Here is a 22,783-nt window from a genome sequence, read left to right on the forward strand (position 1 = left end):
GAGAGATACAAGTTAAAACCACAATAAGAAATCACCTCACAACCTTTAAAAACAAACTATTTATTTATTTGGCTGCGCCAGTTCTTAGTTGTGGCACGTGGGAGCTTTTGTTGTGGCGTGTAAGATCTAGTTCCCTGACCAGGGGTCAGACCAGGCCCTTGCTTTGGGAGCTCAGAGTCTAAGCCACTGGACCGCCAAGGAAGTCCCTCACCTCATATCTTTACAACAAACAAGAAATAAATGTTCCTGAGGATGTGGACAAAAGGGAACCCTTAGGTGCTGGTAATGTATCTACATAGTTAAACTGTAAAATAAGATTTCCAAACACTGAAGAGCAAGAATGGGGCTTGTATCGTCACAAGGAGCCCCTTTATTTACCTAGGACCTACTCTCTTGTTGGCCAGTGGGCCCCTGAGCTAAATGTGATGAAACAACAACAAAAAGACATTGTATTTTTTCAGATGTTAGAGATTTTCCAGTTCTAAACGAACAAGGTGTAACTAATTTTATTACCTTTTATTACCTGACCTTTTCTCCTTTGGCCAAAACAAAAAGATGTTTCCTATTTTATGTAAGAATGATTTTCTCCAGTAACAGCTGTGAGAAAAAATTATGTGCAATGACAGACACCTAATATATTTTTATATTAAAATGTCATTCAAAACAGTTTGTAAGAAGTGCTATAAGAATAGAGGAACTGAATAAGCTTTATTGACATATGTGATTGAACACTAAAGCAAAAGTAACTTCTCTCTAAGATCTTAATTTTTTTATTTTTTTGGCTGCACTGCATGTGGTTCCAGACCAGCTATTGAACCCTTATCCCCTGCAGTGGGAAGCATACAGTCTTAAATGCTGGTCCCCAGGGAAGTCCCGAGATCTTAGTTAAAATGTGCCTTTCCGAAGAGACTTTCCTTGAGCTCTGCATCTAGAGTAACTTGCCGTTCTAGTCATGCTGTTTAGCTTCATTCCTTTCATTCGTATTCCTATCATATATTTCCTTGTTTATACTTGCTTATTTTCTATCTCTCCTCCACTGAAATACAAACTCTAGACCATGTTTTATTACCTCTGTGCCTAGAACACTGCACATAGTAAGCACATGATACTTGTTGAATGAATGAATCCGTTTTGAAAACATAAAAACGTCAACCATTTACTCTAGGCGAGCCCACCAATTTGTGTTCTTTTGTTTTTATTGTTATTCAGTTTGTCAACAGTTTGTTATATCTTTCCTCCTCACTGTAGCGTTAGTTGATCAGTCATGTCCAACTCTTTTGCAGCCCCATGGACTGTAGCCTGCCAGACTCCTCTGTCCATGGAATTCTCCAGGGAAGAATACTGGAGTGGGTTGCCATTCCCTTCTCCAGGGGATCTTACTGACCAAGGGACCAAACCCGCATCTCCTGTATTGTACGCAGCTTCTTTAATGTCTGAACCACCAGGGCAGTAGACTTATTTATTTGTGGATGTGATTCCTGTCATTCTGATTCAATGGATTATAGTGGAGAGCATTTTTCAGACACTTAACAGAGTCATGTTCGGTGTGAGGTGTATTATAACTAGGTTTTGCTAATAAAGTAATCGAGCTCGTGGATTTTTGAAGAAATAACTCAGAGTAGGGGGTTTTCCCCCTTTAAAAAAAAAAACACACCACTGACTTGTGTTTTCTGAGTGAAAGAGAAAGGGGGTGGACTGCCAGGATGCTTTTAACCCCGGGCCCCCAAAGGCAAGTATGTTGAGAAGATAGACTGTGATCCATTGCTCTAGACTTTTGTATCTGCTGCCTGGACCAGGAGGAGTGAGATTATGTTATGGCCCTTGCTTCAATTGGGCTTCCCTGGTGGCTCAGATGGTAAAGAATCTGCATGCAATACAGGAGACCCTGGTTCCATCCCTGGGCTGGGAAGATCCCCTGGAGAAAGGAATGGCAACTGACCCCAGTCTTCTTGCCTGGAGAACTGCATGGACAGAGGAACCTGGCAGGCTGCAGTCCATGGAGTCGCAAAGAGTCGAATGTGACTGAGAACTAGCACTGCTACACCACTCGTCTCGGTTGAAGAGAAATTAAGTGTAGACCGCAAGGTTAGGGGGTTAGGTTGAAGCATCCATCACTCGTGTCTGACAGATGGGTAGGAAACTCAGTGCCAGGTACGCTGGGGGTGCTCAGTCAATATGGGCTCATTGTCTTTTTTTAAACACTTTCGCACGTAATTTATTGATATGGACTCATCTTAGCAATGCTGCTGAGGCTCCAGCTACTTGATGGTTTCATTTGGCAACTTGTACAAGCACGGCAGGACTTATCATTGAAGCTGGGAGGGTCTGGCACTAGGCGTTTAGAAAAATAATTTCATTTCTTATGTTTTGGGGGATAGGAACAAAAGGGGAATAGTGTATTTCTTTGTGCCCTGAGAACGACATGTTTTCTTTTGGCCTTGACATGGTCATAAAATATGTTTTCTTTAAAGGAAGAATTTATAGAAAAGCCATGTTCATGTTGAATGATTTTAGGATTGATTGGTTTCTTTATACATTTCTTTCTCATTGTGTTTTTGTTTTTACATTGCAAAAGAAGTAGATTTTGGCTATAAAGTCCAAACTATCACTGGGGACAATGAAATTCACCAAGTCATTTGTCATGACAAAATAGCTTATGAGTCATAGTTAAAGCAATCTAGGAGTTGGTAAAGATATTTTTACTTGTTCTTGTGAAAGATTTACTTCTTAAAACAAGTCCAAAATACTTAAAATACTCAGACAGCAAATGTACTCTTACACATCAAAAGTCAAAAACATTTAGGAGATCATGTATTTAGGAGTCCATGTATGGACTCAATAAAACACTTGAAAATATTTTGTTTTATAGTCACACATTTTATTACAAATTTATTTTGTACCCAATAGAAAAGCAAGTTTGAAATCTATTTACAAGAACTATATACATTTACATATATTACATACAGTTAATGAATTTAAAGAAAAATGGGCAGAGAAACATAATATATATGAAAGACTATGCCACTGTACATGGTTTATTATCATGGTTCTTAGTGTTACTGAATCTTTATTGTAGTAATAAATACAGTTCTATATTTACACATCTTATAAAACATCTCATAAATGTATTTTTTTTCAATTTCAAGTTAAAACATCTGATCAAAATAAACATGCTTACATAAAAATAAATCTACCTAATAGTCTTTTGGTTTGGATTTATTGACGCTAATGTAGTATAACAGAAGTTGTGAATTAATCCTTTGACCTTTAGTATTTAATAATTTTGCCTCTTATAATACCTAACACATATTAAACATGGAATAAGCAGAGAAGTCATGTTCTTGACATCAAGTGGGTTGACCCAAAGACAACATAGCTAAAACCAAGCTAAATAAACAGGAGAATATGTTACCAAGTCTCTGGTGAGTCAAAACTGGTTTTAGACACTGTTGCCAAAGCTACTAGAGATACGCTACATCAGTGGATTTAATTTATGTTGTGTCTGCATTTGATTATTACCTTATGATACACATCAGTTTGAATCAAGTGATAAAACCTCCCGTGAAAAATGTGCACTCAACCAAGATAAAAAAAATCCCAGGTTGCTTTCCATCTTTTCTAAATATATTCATTGCCAGCAATGGACTTTTCTTCTCATCTCTGGGCACCAAAGAGTTAAAATGAATTAGAGAAATCAAACCTTGTTTGTACCTGACTGCTTTCATGGTAATTTAAGAATTTAAGTTCGTTTTTCTTTCAAAATATTTGTAAGCAATTTTATTCCACTGAGGGTAGAATCATCTAGAGCTGATTCATAAAATCTAGCATCTCTAAAAATGATGTGAACGTGAATGAATGTACCTTATGTTTTCCATTCATGCTGGGGATTGGTGACCTGGAAGGATCCTTTCTGGGAAAAGTGAAGCAGTACTAAAACATCTCCACGTGGTCATTAAGATGAAATCCTATTGGTCACAACCATTACTTAGTAATGTAGGCTATTTAAAATTCTTATTCTCCTGATATCTCCAAGCATATTGTAAGGGATTTCCTGGTTTAAAACCTCTTTTGTAAGTAAGTAAGTTGAAAAAGAATTCAATTGAAATCATGGAGAATTTTTTGGACATTTCAATCTGCTTTTTAAATATATATGTATTTTAGGCTTACCAGAAAAGTATGACTATCTACCATAGGTGAAAAAATTATATAAGCAGCATTTATACTCTTTTTTCACTCTCTAGTATCAACAATTATCAGCTTTTTGACACAGATTTTTTAAAACATCGAATTTCAACTCAGTTCTTTTTGATTCCTGCTCTGATGTACTCAACCTCAGATTTTGGGGTTTTCAATTTTTGACAACTTCTCTTCTCATATTAATTAGAGACACGGGACAAATGCCACAGATGAAAGATGACAGCTTTCGGTCACCGGATAAGCTGGTGGTGATCCAGAAGCGGAAGGCAGGTCGTAGGCTATGCTGGCACTGGTGAAGGTCACCAAGGCTTGGGTTGAGTCACAGGACTGTTTCTCCACATCGTCAGAGTTAATAGACATCAGGCTTGTGTGTTTCGATCTTGTCCAGAAGTGGGTTTGCTTTCCCAGGCTCCCCAGATCCTCCTTAAAATGGGGATTGAAGAGGATGTAGAGAAGGGGATTGAGGCAGGCAGGAAGGGGGACGATGACCAGGAGGATAAACGTAATGACTTCCGGGCTGATGAAGGCGAGGTTCAGTAGCGAGGAGAAGGACAGGACGGCCACGGGACAGTGCAGGATGCAGTTGGTGAAAAGCAGCAGCGCCACGTGCTTCACCATGGAGCAGTCCCACACGCCCTCCAGGTCCCCCTTTTCCAAGTGGCAGTAGAGCCTGGTGTAGGCCACGGTCATCACGAGGAAGCAGAGTGAATTCAGCAAGACCAGGGCCACCATGTAGCCGGTAGCCCGCGGCTCCCCGAAGGGCAGCGGCAGGCAGAGCGGGGAGGCGCTGTGCGCGCTGCCCCCCAGCAGGGGCACGGCGGCCACGGTCCCCGCCAGCAGCGCGCACAGCGCCAGGGTCGCTCTCAGGCTGGGGAAGGGAGCTTGCGTTTCGAATTTCGCTGAGCATTTCACCGACCACCCACGCTCCAGGGCTGCCAGGGTGAGCAGGAAAACTGAAGATTCCGAAGCAAAAATGAACAAAAAGCCGACGACCTGGCAGCCGACCGCCTGTTCCCACCAGGCACCGTGTTGCGCAAAGCTGCCGAAAGTGAAGGCGTCCACGCCAGCCAGCACTGCACTGGACACCCCCATGAGCATGTTGACCGCGGCTATTAACCCGATTAACAGTTTTATGGAGGATATGTACACTGCGGCTCTGAACACAGTGGAGGTCACCAAGGCGTTACACGTCAGTGCCAAAACCGCTATGGTCCACACTCCAATTCGGATCAGCCAGCTACCGAACAGGTATTCGCAGAGTTTGAAAGGGCCTAGAAGTCCAAAGAAGAAAAAGATGGGTGTCAAATGAGGGTTCACAACTTTTGCCACATTCCCCTTTTTGTTTCTCTTGTTGGGACACCAAGAGATAAAGGCCAGTAACAGTCCTGGGAACACACTGTTCTCTTGTGGCACACTCCACTTTATTAAGTGAAAAAAAAAAAAGAAAAAAGTGAAAGTATTAGTGGCTGAGTTGAGTCTGACCCCATGGACTGTAGCCGACCAGGCTCCTCTGTCCGCGGAATTCTTCAGGCAAGAATACTGGAGTGGGCAAGCCATTCCCTTCCAGGGGATCTTTCAGACCCAGGGATCGAACCAGGGTCTACCTACATTGCAGGCAGATACTTTACCTTCTGAGCCACCAGGGAAGCCCCTTCATTAAACCACTATTTAAGGATGAGTATACCAGATGCCCAGGTTTTCAAGCTATGTCTAGAGAAATGGAGCCAGAGAGTTTTTCCATTACTGGATTCTGGCTCCCCAAATACAGTGGTGTGGGGGCCAGGCAACAAGCCAGATCTCCTGGGCTTTTTATTATTAATATATCTTTCCAGAGTGCTTCAAAAAGGTTCTGTAAACAGGGAAGCAGAATCCTAGGGAAATACTCTGTGATGTCAGAAGAGGAAGTGTGAGTCGTATGCATTTCATGAGAATGTCTTCTTAGGTTTAGATTGACATTTGCTGTTTAGGAGCAAGGAAACACCAAACTGTTGAAAGTAAAGTATCAAATCTCCCTCACTGTCTTCCCCCTCCCCCGCACTGGACTATCCTATTTCAGAGAAAGGGACTAACAATGAAGTAATTACCATACATAGATATTTTTACTTATCTCTAAAACTATTATTTGTTTTAACCAAATAGGTTCTCTTTAGAGACAACCTAAGAAATCACTGTCAAAAGTCAGTGATTACATGAAGCAAGACTGTTGCATACCAGTTCTGGCTAAAGTGCTCATATTATAAAAATTACATATACCTCTAACTACATGATTGGTTCTTTAATTTCTATTAATCTGAATTAAAAGTCTCCTATAAAAATCCTGTTTATGATTGGAGACTAACTCCAGGGAATGGACATTTGTATTTTAAATGCCTGTGTGGGGTGGGATATTGATGAGCTGTTAAGATGGCACGGATTTTGCCTTGACGTGCAGCTGAATGGGCGGGTACCACTGCTGAGGCAGTTGTGACGCCTTTCTCACCTGGGGAAGGTGAGCACTGCACCGGATGAAGGGCTTTCAGGTCTTCCTCAAAGTCAAGTAGGAAATCTTCAAGATCACGGTCATCTGCAGGAATGAGAAATTCCGGAATGATTAGTTCTGTCTCTCTTTAGAGGGACCAACTCCCAGGGAGGAGAGCCCTGGATTGCCCTGGAGACATGAAATGTCCCAGAGGAAACTGAAGGGCAAACGTCCCACTTCTCCCCAGGCTTTCTCTCAAGTCGCTGATGTAGTTGCTTTGGGATGTTCCACTCAAGGTACTGTTTGACAACTATCCCGGCAGAACTGGGGACGAGGGATGGTAACCGACCCTGGGTTCCTTGTCATGATGTTGGAGCGCTCTCATTCTGTTCTTGTTCCCTGCAGCTCATTATGGCCCCAAATCGCTCTGACCTAAATTAGAGAGAGAGCGTGGGTCTCTCCATTCAGTGGAAGAACCACTTTATCCAATGTTCTAGCTTAGATGGCTACAGTGCAGATGTTCTGGACTGTGTTCTCTGAACACAAGAGGGAGAATTAGTAAGTTTCCATCTTTCTGGGGTATTCTGCTAAACAGAGGACAAATCACATAACTGCTTGGTGCTTGGGTCAGCTACCCATGAAACAGGAGTTTTTAAAAATCTAACACGCTTTCCCCAAGACACTGACTTAATTGGTCTGATGTGGGGTTCAGGCATCAGTGTTTTTAAAAAACTTTTGTGTAATTCCAATAGTGGAAAAGACCCTGATGCTGGGAAAGATTGAGGGCAGGAGGAGAAGGGGACGACAGAGGATGAGATAGTTGGATGGCATCACCAACTCGATGGACATGGGTTTGGGTGGACTCCAGGAGTTGGTGATGGACCGGGAGGTCTGGCATGCTGCGATTCATGGGGTTGCAAAGAGTCAGACAAGACTGAGCGACTGAACTGAACTAAACTGATTCCAATAGACAGCCCAGGATTGGGAATCACAGTCTCTGAAAATAAACTCCATGAAGAACCTCCTCTTTCTTGTTCATTGTGTGCCTCTAGGACCTAGAACAGTGCCTGGCACATTTTAGACATTCTAATTGTGTTTTTGTTTGTTTGTTTGTTTTTGAGGGGGAGGAGGGGCTGGTGAATAATTGTACTAGAAATTAGGGTGAATGAGGCAGGAAAAGCAAAAATGAAAGCAAGAACAACAGCAAGACACACGCTATAGCCTGAAACAAAAAAGCCAAGGGCTGGAATACCTGCTCCTTAATCGGATACGTGTGCAGGAAGCCAAGTCAATGAAATGTGCAGACAGAACAAAGCATACTTGCTTGGGAATCAACAAATCATTAACACCCAGAGGAAGAAAAGCCAGTCTGTTTAGACTCTGTGCAAACTTGCAAGGTTGGCAAGAAAAGAAAAGCAGCCGCTTGTTACCACAGGTGTGGCCTAAGGTGCATTGTTGTCTATTTAAGTCAGGTCTTACTTCAAGGAAAGCCAAGTGCCTTACAGACATTATCTCATTTCACTTTCCTGACAGATAGCCCTGTGGGGGGTAGGAGGTGAGACTGTTTTAGGATTAATTGGGTAAGAAGTTGGATTCTTAAGCTCTTCTGCTGAAATATGGAGGCACCTAAAATGTCTATATCTTCCACTCTACTCGGGTTTAAGATTAAAAATATTTATCTTCTGGAGTAAAAAGCTCAGCAGCATGTTTGAAAAAGGTATCCACAGGGATGAGACCCTCTTCAAAGTTTATGGAAGTACTGATAATCAGTGTTAATATTTACCCCAGGGGACACTGTATGCTAAAAAGGATCTAATGATAAGTATGAAGAATTCACTTACAGAAAAGATGACATTTCAGACTGAGTCCTAAAGGAGTTTTCTCTTTCTCTGAGACTCTTTAAAAAGCAGGACTGATTCTCATCTTGCTGGGGTGACTATACAGAGGCTTGTCTGGAGCTCAGATGATCTGTTTGTGACTTTTCAAGCCCCTTTCTGACAGTTTTGTCAGTGACATAGCTGATCTTACCTTGAACTTGAAATATTCCAGCATCTTTTTTATGAAGGTCTTCTGCACTGCTGTTGTCGCCTTTATTCCACTGATTAGAAATTTTGTAGACGTTCTCACACACTCCAAATGCACAGCACTGATATGCATAAGGCATTTCTATAACCCTTTGAAGGAACAAAACCAAACAAAAACACACACTTAAAGAAACAGATTTTGCTAAATATAGTGCTCTTCTTTCACTTAGTACTTCTGCCTGTAGATTTTAGCCTTAATAAATAATCTAAATGATTAACTATGTGCATAAAGATGTTGGTTACAGTGCTATGCATAATAACAATGGAGTTAGAAATTATTGTCATGAAATGTTGAGAGTTACTGAGGTTCAATGGATGTATTATTTTCTCTACATTTGTGCTTGAAAATTTCCATAATAAAAACATTTAAAAAAAAAAGGATTGCTGGGGAAACTGTAGCACTGTTAAGTAGTATTTATAGTATCATATAGTGTTAAGTGACAAAAATGTGATATAAGTTTGTATACGTACTGTGGTCTAACAATTAAAAATACATTGGAAACCAAATCTGGAAGGAAATAGCAAAATGTTTTTAGATGTATTTATAGACTTTTTTCCCTTTCTTTTATTTTCTAAACTCTGTTTTGGGGTTTTAAAATTATATGAAAAGTACTGTGGTTTATATATATATATATATATATATATATATATATATTCCCTTGGTGGCTCAGTGGTAAAGAACATAAAATTTTTAAAGGGACTTCTTTATTGATAATAAGTGTGACAGGTTTTAAAGAGCATTACTTCCTCAAACAAATATTAATTTAATACATTTTATGAGAACATATATACATAAGCAAGATGAATTTTAAAATGTCAACAGGAGTACAATTATGTTATAATGTTATTTAATTACATGTTCTAGTTTCTATCTCATGGATCAGTGGTTTTCAAACTCTTTCTATGAACTCTATGTTCCAGGAGGCATCTTTGAGAAACAAAGGAAATGTAGTCAGGAAGACACATTCTATTCTCCTACTCCAGGGTTTTTCCTAACAATGCCCCAGAGGTGGGGGACATGAAGGCATGAAATGGAATTCAAAAGAGTCCCATAAATTTTGAAAACCACTGTAACACGTCTATTATTTCACATGACCACAAATGTATCTTATTAGCTTTAATGACAAACTCACTTGAGTTCTGGAAAGTTTTCAGATGATATCAAGCTCTGTAAAGCATGATTTCCTGTTAATTTTAAGTGAGTTAAACCATGTAACCCAGTTACAGGAATAGACGACAGGCGGTTGGACGAGAGGTCCCTGCAAAACATCAAACAACAATTGGCTTTTAGTCTGTGTTAGCATAAAACGATTACATTAAAAAAGCAACCTCAAGATTATTAAACTGCTCCATAAAAACCTCTAAGCAGGGTCCTTACTCTTAATGGTAAAAGGAACCATTTTGGTTTTAGCTCCTGACAACTTTTCTATCTGCAATCAGAATTGCAGAAAGAAAAATGTTTTAATCATATCCAAATTGTAATTTCTACATTCAGCTTGATGTTGCCAGATGCGATGTGCTGCGTGCTAAGTCATGTCCGACACTTTTGTGATGCTATGGACTGTAGCCTGCCAGGCTCCCCTGTCCTGGGATTCTCCAGGCAAGGATACTAGAGTGGTTTGCTGTGCCTCAATTTTGCCAGGGGGTGGGGTGGGGGGACATCTAAAATCCAGTGGAAGGTGCTACATCTAATTTGAAAACATGGTTTGGGTTTTATTTTCTTCCTTCTCTCTTTAACTTCTGCCTGACCCATTTCCTTCTTTCTCTCTGAGACAGGGGAGTGGAGAAGAGGAAGAAGCAAGGGGTGGAAAGGGAGGATAAAAATGGACAGGAAGATTTTCTGTTAGTCAGTATGGCAAACTGGGAAATGAAAGCCCTTTAGAAAGGAACTGATGTCTTACTCCATTCCACCTGATAGCTTGCAAAAATGGAAAATCTCCCCTCAATAACCAGAACCAGCTGTCACCCAGATCTTCAATTATAAGGACCCACACGGCCTTGGGGAGCGGGGGCCAGCTGTCACCCAGATCTTCGATTATAAGGATCCACAAGGCCTTGGGGGGGACAGGGGGCAGGGGTGCTCCTTTCTGGTTTGATCCCACTCTTGCGTGCAGGACACTTAGGACTCAGCATTCTGTGCCCAGGCTTTTCCAGCAAAACCAACATTCATTTTTGATTAATCAGATAGTGCCCAATTATCAAAAGACATGCCATAAACAAGTCATGAAATACTCACAGCTTTCTTAGAGATGGCAAGGTGGAAAATGCATTGGGGTGAATAATGGCAATTTTGTTCCAAGCTAAATTCCTATTAAAAAAAAAAAAAAGGCAAGTGAGAAGATTATATAAAAGAAGACCTTGTGAAGTTTTACCATATATATTCATTCTTCTAACAAAATTTAACTTCCATTCAGGACATGGACAATTAACTTTATCAAATCATCCTCAGATGCAGGTATGGATAGTATAAAATGATTAAAGAGAGAATTGTAAAGCAACCTTGTTTATTAAATCAATCCAGGAAAATCACTCAGGTGGATATTTTAGTTTTTATTCTCTTCTTGCTAAAAAGTTGACTTTAACATGGTTGTAAAATTTTATTAAGGCATTTCTAAGATGAGTGGGGGTCGGGAGAGACTGGAACTTCTGAAGCTCTTCTTCTGACGGGCAAGTAAATTTTAAGTTATAAAATGTCCCCAGATATGTAATGAAACCCAAAAAGAATTTGTGTATATTGTCCATGCATGTCAGACCTTAAGATAAACACAGAGATACTTTCAAAAACACTTCTGGTAAAGAGGATGGACATTTAAATTCTTAACTGGGAAATGAAGGAAAAAAGGGCTAGTATATGTTAGAAGTAAAATTCTTTGATAACAAAGTCTATAATTTATTGAGAAATTCACTGGCCCCTCTCCTCCACACCTATGTTTAACAACATGTAGGTAACTTACAAGAATAAGAACGTCCACATTTTTAAAAAAGAGCAAGGGACTTAAAATTTGTATTTTTAAAATTCATGACTCAAAAGGGGAGCTAAAGCGTAGACATTTGAGGCAACTGAAAATGACCACTGTCAACTTTTCTCTAATGCAAAGTAATTTATTCATGGTGTTGGGCCCCTAAGTCACCTAGGATAAAGGGTATTCACAGGACATTTACATTCTTGTTTGAAAGTCCCCCCAAAGCTGGGGGAAACTGGAAAGCTTTTTTTTTTAATTGGAGGATAATTGGTTTACAATATTGTGTTAGCTTCTGCCATACATCAACATGAATCAGCCACAGGTAAGCATATGTTCCCTTCTTGAACCCTCCTCCCACCTCCCACCTCCCATCCGACCGCACACCTCTAGGGTGTCAGAGAGCCCTGCTTTACACTCCCTACATCATACAGTAAATCCCCACTGGCTACCTATTTTTACATATGGTAATGTATATGTTTCAATGTTACTCTTTCAAATTGTCCCCCATCTCCTTCCCCCACTGTGTCCATAGGTCTGTTCTCTATGTCTGCATCTCCATTGCTGCCTTGCAGATAGGTACATAAGCCTTGTCTTTTTGGATTCCATATATGTGAATCAATATACAATATTTACTTTTCTTTCTGACTTACTTCACTCTGTATAATAGGCTCTCGGTTCATCCACCTCATTCAGTCAGTTGAGTCACTCAGTCGTGTCTGACTCTTTGCAACCCCATGGACTGCAGCACGCCAGGCCTCCCTGTCCATCACCAACTCTCGGAGCTTGCTCAAACTGATGCCCATCGAGTCGGTGATGCCATCCAACCATCTCATCCTCTGTCATCCCCTTCTTCTCCCAGTTCAACCTTTCCCAGCATCAGGGTCTTTTCTAATGAGTCACCTCTTTGTATCAGGTGGCTAAAGTATCAGAGTTTCAGCTTCAGCATCAGTCCTTCCAAGGAATATTGACTGATCTCCTTTAGGATGGACAGGTTGGATCTCCTTGCAGTCTAAGAGACTCTCAAGAGTCTTCTCCAACACCACAGTTCAAAAGCATCAATTCTTCAGTGCTCAGCTTTCTTTACAGTCCAACTCTCACATCCATACATGACCACTGGAAAAACAATAGGTTTGACCAGACAGACTTTTGTTGGCAAAGTAATGTCTCTCCTTTTTAATATGCTGTCTAGGTTGGTCATAGCTTTTCTTCCAAGTAGCAAACATCTTTTAATTTCATGGCTGCAGTCACCATCTGCAGTCATTTTGGAGCCCCCCAAAATAAAGTCTGTCACTGTTTCCATTGTTTCCCCATCTATTTGCCATGAAGTGATGGGACCAGATGCTGTTATCTTAGTTTTTGAATGCTGAGTTTCAAGTCAACTTTTTCACTGTCCTCTTTCAGTTTCATCTCTTTGGTTTCAGCTCTTTAGTTCTTCTTTGCTTTCTACCATAAGGGTGGTGTCATCTGCATATCTGAGGTTATTGATATTTCTCCTGGCAATCTTCATTCCAGCTTGTGCTTCATCCAGCATGGCATTTCTCATGATGTACTCTGCATATAAGTTAAATAAGCAGGGTGACAATATACACTCTTGATGTACTCCTTTTCCTTGATGTACAGTCTGTTGTTCCATGTCCAGTTCTAACCATTGCTTCTTGACCTGCATACAGATTTCTCAGGAGGCAGGTCAGGTGGTCTGGTATTCCCATCTCAGAATTTTCCACAGTTTGCTGTGATTCACACAGTCAAAGGCTTTGGCATAGTCAATGAAGCAGAAGTAGATGTTTTTCTGGAACTCTCTTGCTTTTTCAATGATCCAACAGATGTTGACAATTTGATCTCTGGTTCCTCTGCCTTTTCTAAATCCAGCTTGAACATCTGAAAGTTCATGGTTTACGTACTGAAGCATGGCTTGGAGAACTTTGAGCATTACTTTGCTAGTGTGTGAGATGAGTGCAATTGTGCAGTAGTTTGAACATTCTTTGGCATTGTCTTTTTTTGGGATTGGAATGAAAACTAACCTTTTCCTGTCCTGCGGCCACTGCTGGGTTTTCCAAACTTTCTGGCATATTGAGTGCAGCACTTATATGCTCAGAGGACAGTAATTCCATTCCTAGTCATAAACCTGTGCATTGTGATCCTCCCAACAGGCCCAGGGGAGCCAGTTTTCCTCTCCTGCCCTGATCTCTCAGGTTGCACCTTCAAGGCTCCCCAAGGTTCACTGTTGGACTCCCAGTGGCAGTCCCCGGAGGACAGCAATTGGAGGCTTGTAGTCTGCTCCTCGGTTTTGGAATCTTGGCACAGTTGTGCACTTCCTCAACCACGGCGTGCCCTGTCTGTGCCTCAGGTCTCCTGGGTTTTGGAAACACCCTTCCTTCCTCCCTGTCTCTTCAGCCCCCGTCTCCGTCACGCTGCTGCTTTCTACATGCCCGTCCCTTGCTTGCCAAGACCTGGAGGTGTCCGTCCGCTGGGGCCACCAGGGGATTTGACTGTGAGAACTGCCTCCGAGTCCTGTGGGAGCGCTCACTTATGTGACCCTGAAAGCATATGTGCTTGTTCTAACAATGACGGCGGCAACAGCGACCTGCTGCATGTTTACTGTGTGACAGGTATGGTCACCAGCTTCTTTACACATAAAATCTCAAACCCTCAGCACAACTCTGTAAGGTAAGTGTTATCATTAGCCCCATTTTATTGGTGAGAAATAAAACACACAGTATTAAGTGACTTGCTCCAAGTCGCAGAGTACTCAGCAGCTGAGATTAAATCTAAGCAAACTGGCTCCAGAGTCCCCAATATTTTGCACAGAACTTGTTTGGAATCCTTAAAGCATTGGGTTGGCCAAAATGTTTGTTCGGGTTTTCTAACAGCTCTTATAAATAATGAGAGAACCACTGCACTAGACCCTGGGGATAAGAAAATGAAAAAATCCTTGCCACTTTCAGGCCAGGCGTGGTCTAGCTGATGGCAGTGTGTGGTGCTGAGTCCTGCAGCAGAGAACGTGCGAAGCACATCAGAGAGGAGCAGGTTCAAAGACAGGAGATCTTGTTCTTCTGGGGGAGACGGGGGCACGCTGAGGGTGGGGAGTAATGGAATGGGTGACAGGACCAGGAGAAACAGTGGCCCATGTGTCAGGTCCTGGGAGCTGATGGGTCAGAGGTGATTCCAGGGGTTGGGATCAGGTTCTTAAGGGTGGTGCTGGGAAGCTTGGTCTTGGTATTAAACACAGTAGGGGAATAAGGGAAGACTCTTGAGGCAGGGAAGTGACATGAATCAATTTCTGCTTAAGAAAGATTTTCTTTGGAGAGTGAGATGAATGGGTAGAGACTGATGGTGGACAGGCTGGTTAGGAGGGTGAGGACGGTGACCCAGGAGAGTAAATCCATGGATCTTTGGTGAAGAATATATAAGTTCTACACCCTCAGCAAAGTGTAGAACAATTATACAATACAATTATACAATGCAGTGTTATCAAATATTTCTTTGTTATTTAGTCACTAAGTCTTATCTGACTATTTTTCGATGCCATGGACTGTAGCCCGCCAGGCTCCTCTGTCCAAGGGATTTTCCAGGGAAGAATACTGGAGTGGGTTGCCATTTCCTTCTCCAATTATTAAAAATATCAACTAAAAAAAAGTTCTTTTTTTAAAAAAATTAACTTTTGGCTGTTAAATTTAAACAGTGAAAAATTAACTCTGTTAAAAAATTAACTGTTAATTTTTTAACAGCCAGAACTCCAACCTGGTGAATAAGGTGGGTTAAAAAAGTAGGTAATGCATTTTTTGGTTTGACATTTATTTTAAAAAGTAAAAGAAACTCATTAGATGATTTTAGACGGAAAGTAAGGAAAGGGCAACACAATTAAATTCAGAGCAAAACGGTTTTCAAGACAAATTCTGGGAGAAAGTGATTCTTAAAGGTGAATTTAACATGTTTTGAGGAATGGTATTATTTTATGGGGGTATGGTCACTTCAATTCCGTTCAGTTCAGTCCAGTTCAGTCCAGTTCAGTTCAGTCGCTCAGTCATCTCCGACTCTTTGTGACCCCATGAATCACAGCATGCCAGGCCTCCGTGTCCATCACCAACTCCCGAAGCTTACTCAAACTCATGTCCATCGAGTCGGTGATGCCATCCAACCATCTCATCCTCTGTTGTCCCCTTCTCCTCCTGCCTTCAATCTTTCCCAGCATCAGGGTCTTTTCTAATGAGTCAATTCTTGGCATGAGGTGGCCAAAGTATTGGAGTTTCAGCTTCCGTATCAGTCCTTCCAAGGAATATTCAGGACTGATCTCCTTTAGGATGGACTGGTTGGATCTCCTTGCAGACCAAGGGACTCTCCTGAGTCTTCTCCAACACCACAGTTCAAAAGCATCAATTCTCTGGGGCTCAGATTCACAGTCCAACTCTCACATCCATACATGACCACTGGGAATACTATAGGTTTGACCAGACAGACCTTTGTTGGAAAAGTAATGTCTCTGCTTTTTAATATGCTGTCTAGGTTGGTCATAGCTTTTCTTCCAAGGAGCAAGCATCTTTTAATTTCATGCCTGCAATCACTATCTACAGTGATTTTGGAGCCCAAAAAAATAAAGTCTCTCACTCTTTCCATTATTTCCCCATCTATTTGCCATGAAGTGATGGGACCAGATGCCATGATCTTAGTTTTCTGAATATTGAGTTTTAAGCCAACTTTTTCACTGTCCTCTTTCACTTTCATCAAGAGGCTCTTTAGTTCTTCTTTGCTTTCTGCCATACGGGTGGTTGCAGATGACTCTCTATATCTGAGGTTATTGATATTTCTTCTGGCAATCTTGATTTCATCTTGTGCTTCATCCAGCCCAGTGTTTCTCATGATGTACTGTGCATATAAATATACAGCCTTGACGTACTCCTTTCCCGATCTGGAACCGGTCTGTTGTTCCATTTCCAGTTCTAACTATTGCTTCTTGACCTGCATACTGATTTCTCAGGAGGCAGGTCAGGTGGTCTGGTATTCCCATCTCTTTAAGAATTGTCCACAGTTCGTTGTGATCCACACAGTCAAAGGCTTTGGCATAGTCAATAAAGCAGAAGTAGATGTTTTCTGGAACTCTCTTGGTTTTTTGATGATCCAACGGATGTTGGCAATTCGATCTCTGGTTCCTCTGCCTTTTCTAAATCCAGCTTGAATATCTGGAAGTTCACAGTTCTTGTACTGTTGAAGCCTGGCTTGAAGAATTTTGAGCATTACTTTGCTAGTGTGTGAGATGAATGCAATTGTGCGGTAGTTTGACATTCTTTGGCATTGCCTTTTTTAGGGGTTGGAATGAAAACAGACCTTTTTCAGTCCTGGGGCCACTGCTGAGTTTTCCAAATTTGCTGGCATATTGAGTGCAGCACTTTCACAGCATCATCTTTTAGGATTTGAAAAGAGCTGAACTGAAATTCAGTCACCTCCACTAGCTTTGTTTGTAGCGATGGTTCCTAAGGCCCACTTGACTTCATATTCCAGGATGTCTGGTTCTAGGTAAGTGATCACCTACATGGTCTCTTAAATGTTAAGAAAAACTTGAGGAAGGAAAAGGTTTATGTCCTGCAGTTTAAACATTACATACTGCCATCATAAATGACATTGAAATCCAGTTTCAGGATGGAAAAGTTTAAACTTTTTTTTAACTGTCTCACTTACATAAAAAAATCTATTACTAAGTTTTTTTTTTCTAAAAAACCTATAGTTAATATGTGGTATTTTCAATCATAGAATAGAATTTAATATTTACAAATCCTAGTCATCTGAGCAACAGAAGCATTTTCGAGGACAGTGTGCTCAAACTTTTGTGTACTTGTTAAAATGTCGATTCCCAGGCCCCACTCCAGAGGGTCTAACTCAGGAGGCAGGTGAGAACCTGGACTCTGAATTTGTTTACAGTCACCTCCAGGTGATTCTTATGTGCTCAGAGAGACTTGCACTGAAAAACTGACCAGGAAAGAAAAACAGGCAGGAAGAACTGTGTGGTCACCCTGTTTTTGCATGCCAAACAAATCTCTGCCAATTCCTGGATGAGAAAGAAGCACATTTTGCAGGCTATTTAATAGCTTGGCCTCCTTCCTCTTTATCTAAGTTGCATGTCTGCTGACCGGCAAAGAGCAGACTGCAAATTTACTACTTTTGAACTTGTTCCTGGAAATGGTCATGAGCAAATTATTTGCCTTCTTATGGCAGATACACATACAAAGACCCAACAGTACATGCATACATTGAAAAGAAACTGTTAGAGGAAGACCCAAAAGAGATAAAAACTGCTCTATGATGGGGAAAGTACTGGGAGGCGGTACTCACAGAGATCGGAGGCTGAACAACTGCTGGAAAGTGTCAGCTTGAATTTCATAGATTTCATTATGCCGCAGGTCTCTGAAATGACAGGTTCCAGAGATTGACTTCAGAGTCATCAGTTTCAAAAAGTCTTCAGAGAAATTTTACAAGGGATTACCTTCTCTCAATCAAGGAGCACATGAACTATGACTGCCAAGTGACCACTGGAAAAAATTTCTTTTTGTTTTAAAAAGAACATGACAATTTATACACTTAAATAAGTACTGCCTCTCTTTCAAACAAATACTTATTATTCCTTTGGGTGAGCATGCTCGGTTACTTCAGTCATGTCTGACTCAGTGAGACCCCATGGACTGTAGCCCATCAGGCTCCTCTGTCCATGGAATTCTCCAGGCAAGAATACTAGAGTGGCTTGCCATGTTCTCCTCCAGGGAATCTTGCAGGCCCAGGGATCAAACCCGAGTGTCCTGTATTACAGGTGGACTGCTGCTGGGCCTAGAGCTACATTCCAAGTGCAGCATCATTCCAACACTTTGAGGATGCCTCTCCAGGTTCTGCCTTCTGAGCCTTTCTTATATTCTTTGAGGGTCTTCAGGAGTGTCAAATGTTTATCTTCCAAAGATGGATTTTCCCCCTCCCTTAATTGCCCAAAGGCATTCAGAGAAAAATTAAGTGGCAAAGGATAGATGGTTAATATTGTTTTGATCAAAACCAAAGTATGACTCAAAAAGGCAGATGTCTAGTGCAGGAGGCAATTTTAAGAGAGGAATTCTAAACTATTTTATGCAGAAGAAGCATCAGTAGCACCTGAAATAAGACAAATGTGGAATCTCCTCTGAAGGTGGTTATCGTGAAGCAAACATACTAATAAACTCAAGTTCCCCAGTTTTCAAAATGAATGCCATACATAGGAGTTTCACTTGTGTTCAGGAAAAAAAAGATATTAATGCCACTCTTTGAAGGTATAAGTTTAGAAAAAAATGCAGAGCTTAAACAAACCCAGTTCATTACTATACCAGTATGGGGAGAAGAAACTACAATAAACGCTTTACTTATAGTGTAATGTATGGTAAAATAATATTATCTATGTTTCCCAGCTTTACAGCCATCATATGCAGTCATGTGTGTAAGAAGGGCAAGCTTCACGTGCCTCCCCAGTGAACCACAGGGTAAGCAAACCAATGACCCCTGGAAATGTGAGTTTTGGCTCTTGGGTTTCACTTGGTGACTTAGAGACTCTTACAGACATACATTTTCTGAAGCTTTTGGCAGACTGAAAAACTGGGTAAATCTTCTAGCAGGTTGTAAGAAAGGTCTCTGAAAAACAGAAGGTACAAAAGGGAAAAATCTGTTACATATTAGTCGTCAGGAAATATGCTTTTCTCTCCCTTTCCCTTCATGATGATCCAGCTCCCAAAGGCAGACTCTGAATGTTTCCCCAGCCCTGACATGAAGCAGGTAGTCATAGGCATTATTGGATTAAGCTGTAGATTCAGATGTCAACTGAAATGTAACTGTTATACTTCTTTAATTGATTTAAATAATTTATCTAATGAATTTATTTATATTTTGTTAGTGATGATCTACAATGTTCTAGCTATTATCTTACAGAAACGAGTACAAATTAAGTTAAATAATTGTGCCTCTGTTTCTAAGAGCTGCTATATCTCTACAGCTAAGAGAGTCACTGTTGGTTCTTTTCTAATCAACGGAAAAAAAAAAAATCCCATCAACAATTCAAAACACAGCACTAACTTTGAAATCAATCATTACAAGGCGGGAAAAAATCTAAGAAAGTCTTCAGCCAAAACTCAACAAATTACAGAATAACAAAAACATCTGGACATATTTATAGTATAATATAGCTAATCTAAAACAAGCCATGGTAATTTTCAGAAAGCTTAAAAAAAGAAAGCTAGTAGATAAAGTAACAGATAGATATTAAAAAAATCTTGTCTCATGTTTTAAAAGTTATCTGCTAATCAGCTAATTTATTTTCATGCCTGATTCTAAATCTTAAAACCAAATCACCCTATACAACTTAAAAAATCCATACTGTTTTCTGAGTGTATTTTAAATTATTTTATTCTTGTAATTGATTACTTTATCTTATATTTATTGAATACATGGAATTTAAATAGAAGTACAGTTCAACTTACTACACATGAATAATTCATATAAAGCTGTGTGGAAACACAAATTTGTAGTTTACACTAGAGATTTAAAAGACCAAACCAAACTGGTGAAAAAAATACTCTGCATCTATACACAAATAACACTTGATTAACAATATCGTGTGTATTTTCGAAAAGTAGTGAATGCGATAAAGTGGTCACACATAAAAGCTGACAATAATTTGGTTTGCTCATCTCCACAGACTGCAAGGGGACCAACCCTTTCTGTGTGACTCTCAGTAGAGGCACAGGAAGACTTCTACATAAAGACACAGTGTTACCTCTTACCTACCTTCTACCTAATGATTTTCATGGCTAACACTGATCAAGCACTTCTTATATATAGACACCATGTTTACAGCTTGACCTGAATTATTTTGTTTAATCCTAGTGGTCACCTTATGAGGGAAACATTGTGTTGATCCCCACACAAAGAAAAATGACTAAGATCACCAGCTAGTCAGTGGGGACAGCCATGCATAGCCAAGTCATTCCCATGGAAGAGAAGTCACTTGGAGGCAAAATCACTCATGTGCAGTGATGCTGCCTCATTTAGCAGGTACTCAGCCACAGGAAGGGAGCACTCAGACCTCTCCTTCCAGAACATACAGCAGACGGGAGTACGGGTCAGGACCTGTGGTTGTGCTCCCAACTTTAATTCTACTTGGTTGATGTGCTGAACGCAGCATTAATGCCTTTTTCAATTCTCTCCTTAAATGAGAAGATATGGGTTGTTATAAAGAACAAATTAATACTATAGATTGACGTATTTTGAAAATAGTAAGATAGGGACTTCCTCAGCCTCAGTGTAGGCCGCTGTAGACTCAGGTGCTTTACCATTCTGTGTGACATTGTGGAGACAGATGCAATTTAAATACTGCCTCCCTACTTATCAGTTTTAATGGGTGAAATCCTGGTCCTGTTACTCAGCCAGCCTCCTCAAAACTGAGCATGTGTCTAGCCTGTCTTAGGTATGGCGGGCAGAATTCCAAGATGGCTGCTGAGATTTCCACCTACTAGTGTCTAGACGCTTTCTCCCAGTTGCGCACTCCCTGAAGAATGTTCCCATTCTGCCACTTAACATTGTAGAGCTGCTTGTCGTTTGCCACTGGACAAAGCTTGTGCTGGAATCACAGCTGCCACAGAAGTCTCCTTTGTGAGAACAGAGCCCTGCGAGGGACCCAGGTGCTTTCATGACATCCCCGCAGTGCTGGAGGAGGTGATAACAGAGCACTGCAGGAGGAGGCTGAAAAATGGAAGGTCAAAACCAGGCTCTCCCAGCTCCTATAAACTACTTTTTGTAAAATGTGGGGAGGGCAGAGAACAAAAGTCCCAAGGCAACAGAAATAACACACGCAAGTTGTTCACCCGTTAGATGAAACATTGTGTGGGCCTGATAATTTTATTTTGGCATCCGTATTGGGTTTCTGATTATGATTTTTTTTTTCCTGCTTTGCAGAGGATTTAGAGGGAGGTGGGAATGAAGTTACATTGGCTTGTTCATATCCATTTTCTGAAAGGAAACATGTGCCAGTTGAAACGCTAATGGGAGACTATTTGGGACTTGCAAACAAGGGGCCCACTGCCATTATTGCCGTTGTTGTTCTTGTTTAGTTGCTAAGTCGTATCTGACTCTTTGTGACCCCATGGACTGTAGCCCGCCAGACTCCTCTGTGTATGGAATTTCCCAGGCAAGAATACTGGAGAGGGTAGCCATTTTCTTCTCCAGGGGATCTTCCTGACATGGGGATCGAACCTGCGTCTCCTGCATTGGTTTTTTTGTTTGTTTGTTTTGTTTTTTAACCACTGAGCCACCTGGAACACTCCACTGCCATTATTACTAGGGTCATATCCAAGAGCCACTTCCCTGGACCAAGGCAGGCAAAGGATGCCTGACCTCCTGAAGACCTGCAAGGAAAGAACTTTCTCCTCCTTTAAAGGATTATTGAAATAATGCCTGTCATTTCAGCCCTGTTTACATAACATTATTGCCTTACTGATACGCACAGTACTTGGAGATTAGGTAACTGATCACAGACAGTTTGAGGAAGAGATGAGATCTGTGCTCCAGTTAAAGTCCTGTTGAAACATAAACCAGACATCATTCTTGTATTCAGACATCATACAGGGACATATTTTGATTCATTGATGCTAAGACTGGTCAGGCCTGAAGGGCAGTGCAGATTCTGGGCAAAGTCAAGAGCCTACTCAAGTACTTACAGACTCTCCAGGCTCGCAGTTCCAGTTAAATCAGGAAATTCAGTTATTTGTGAGGCACCATTCAAAGTCCTAGAAGGAGGAGTACATGAGTATTACCGGGAGAAAATTCTAGGAAGGGGTCATCTTTATGGCCATTTCAAAACACTTGAAATGTTCATTTCGTCTTCACAGCAACCTTGCAAAGGGAAAATACTCGGTAAGAGAAATAAACACTTACAGTGTTCTTAGTTCAGGTAAATGTTGAAAAGCAGATCTCCCAACAAGCTGGATGGGGTTGTCATAGAAATGTCTGAAAAAATCCAAACACCAATGTCTCATTATAAAACTTTAATGACAAATGAATATTCCTTCCAAATTGCAACAAATAAA

General features: G+C 40.9%; 1 protein-coding gene across 1 annotated transcript in view; it reads right to left on the minus strand.

Moving 5' to 3' along the window:
• Positions 1 to 2,862: 2,862 nt before the first annotated feature.
• The window catches only part of LGR5 (leucine rich repeat containing G protein-coupled receptor 5), a 127,191-nt gene continuing 107,270 nt past the window's right edge, over positions 2,863 to 22,783 (minus strand). The window contains exons 9-18 of the mRNA XM_043447171.1: positions 22,632 to 22,703; positions 22,415 to 22,483; positions 22,202 to 22,273; positions 19,272 to 19,337; positions 18,027 to 18,098; positions 10,976 to 11,047; positions 9,873 to 9,998; positions 8,684 to 8,829; positions 6,677 to 6,760; positions 2,863 to 5,468 (exon numbers count right to left, since the gene is read on the minus strand). Coding sequence (XP_043303106.1) covers positions 4,381 to 5,468; positions 6,677 to 6,760; positions 8,684 to 8,829; positions 9,873 to 9,998; positions 10,976 to 11,047; positions 18,027 to 18,098; positions 19,272 to 19,337; positions 22,202 to 22,273; positions 22,415 to 22,483; positions 22,632 to 22,703 — 1,867 coding nt within the window. The 3' untranslated portion in view covers positions 2,863 to 4,380. The remainder of the gene's footprint in view (positions 5,469 to 6,676; positions 6,761 to 8,683; positions 8,830 to 9,872; positions 9,999 to 10,975; positions 11,048 to 18,026; positions 18,099 to 19,271; positions 19,338 to 22,201; positions 22,274 to 22,414; positions 22,484 to 22,631; positions 22,704 to 22,783) is intronic.

The sequence above is a fragment of the Cervus canadensis genome, chromosome 25, assembly GCF_019320065.1.
Source record: "Cervus canadensis isolate Bull #8, Minnesota chromosome 25, ASM1932006v1, whole genome shotgun sequence".
Taxonomy (NCBI): domain Eukaryota; kingdom Metazoa; phylum Chordata; class Mammalia; order Artiodactyla; family Cervidae; genus Cervus; species Cervus canadensis.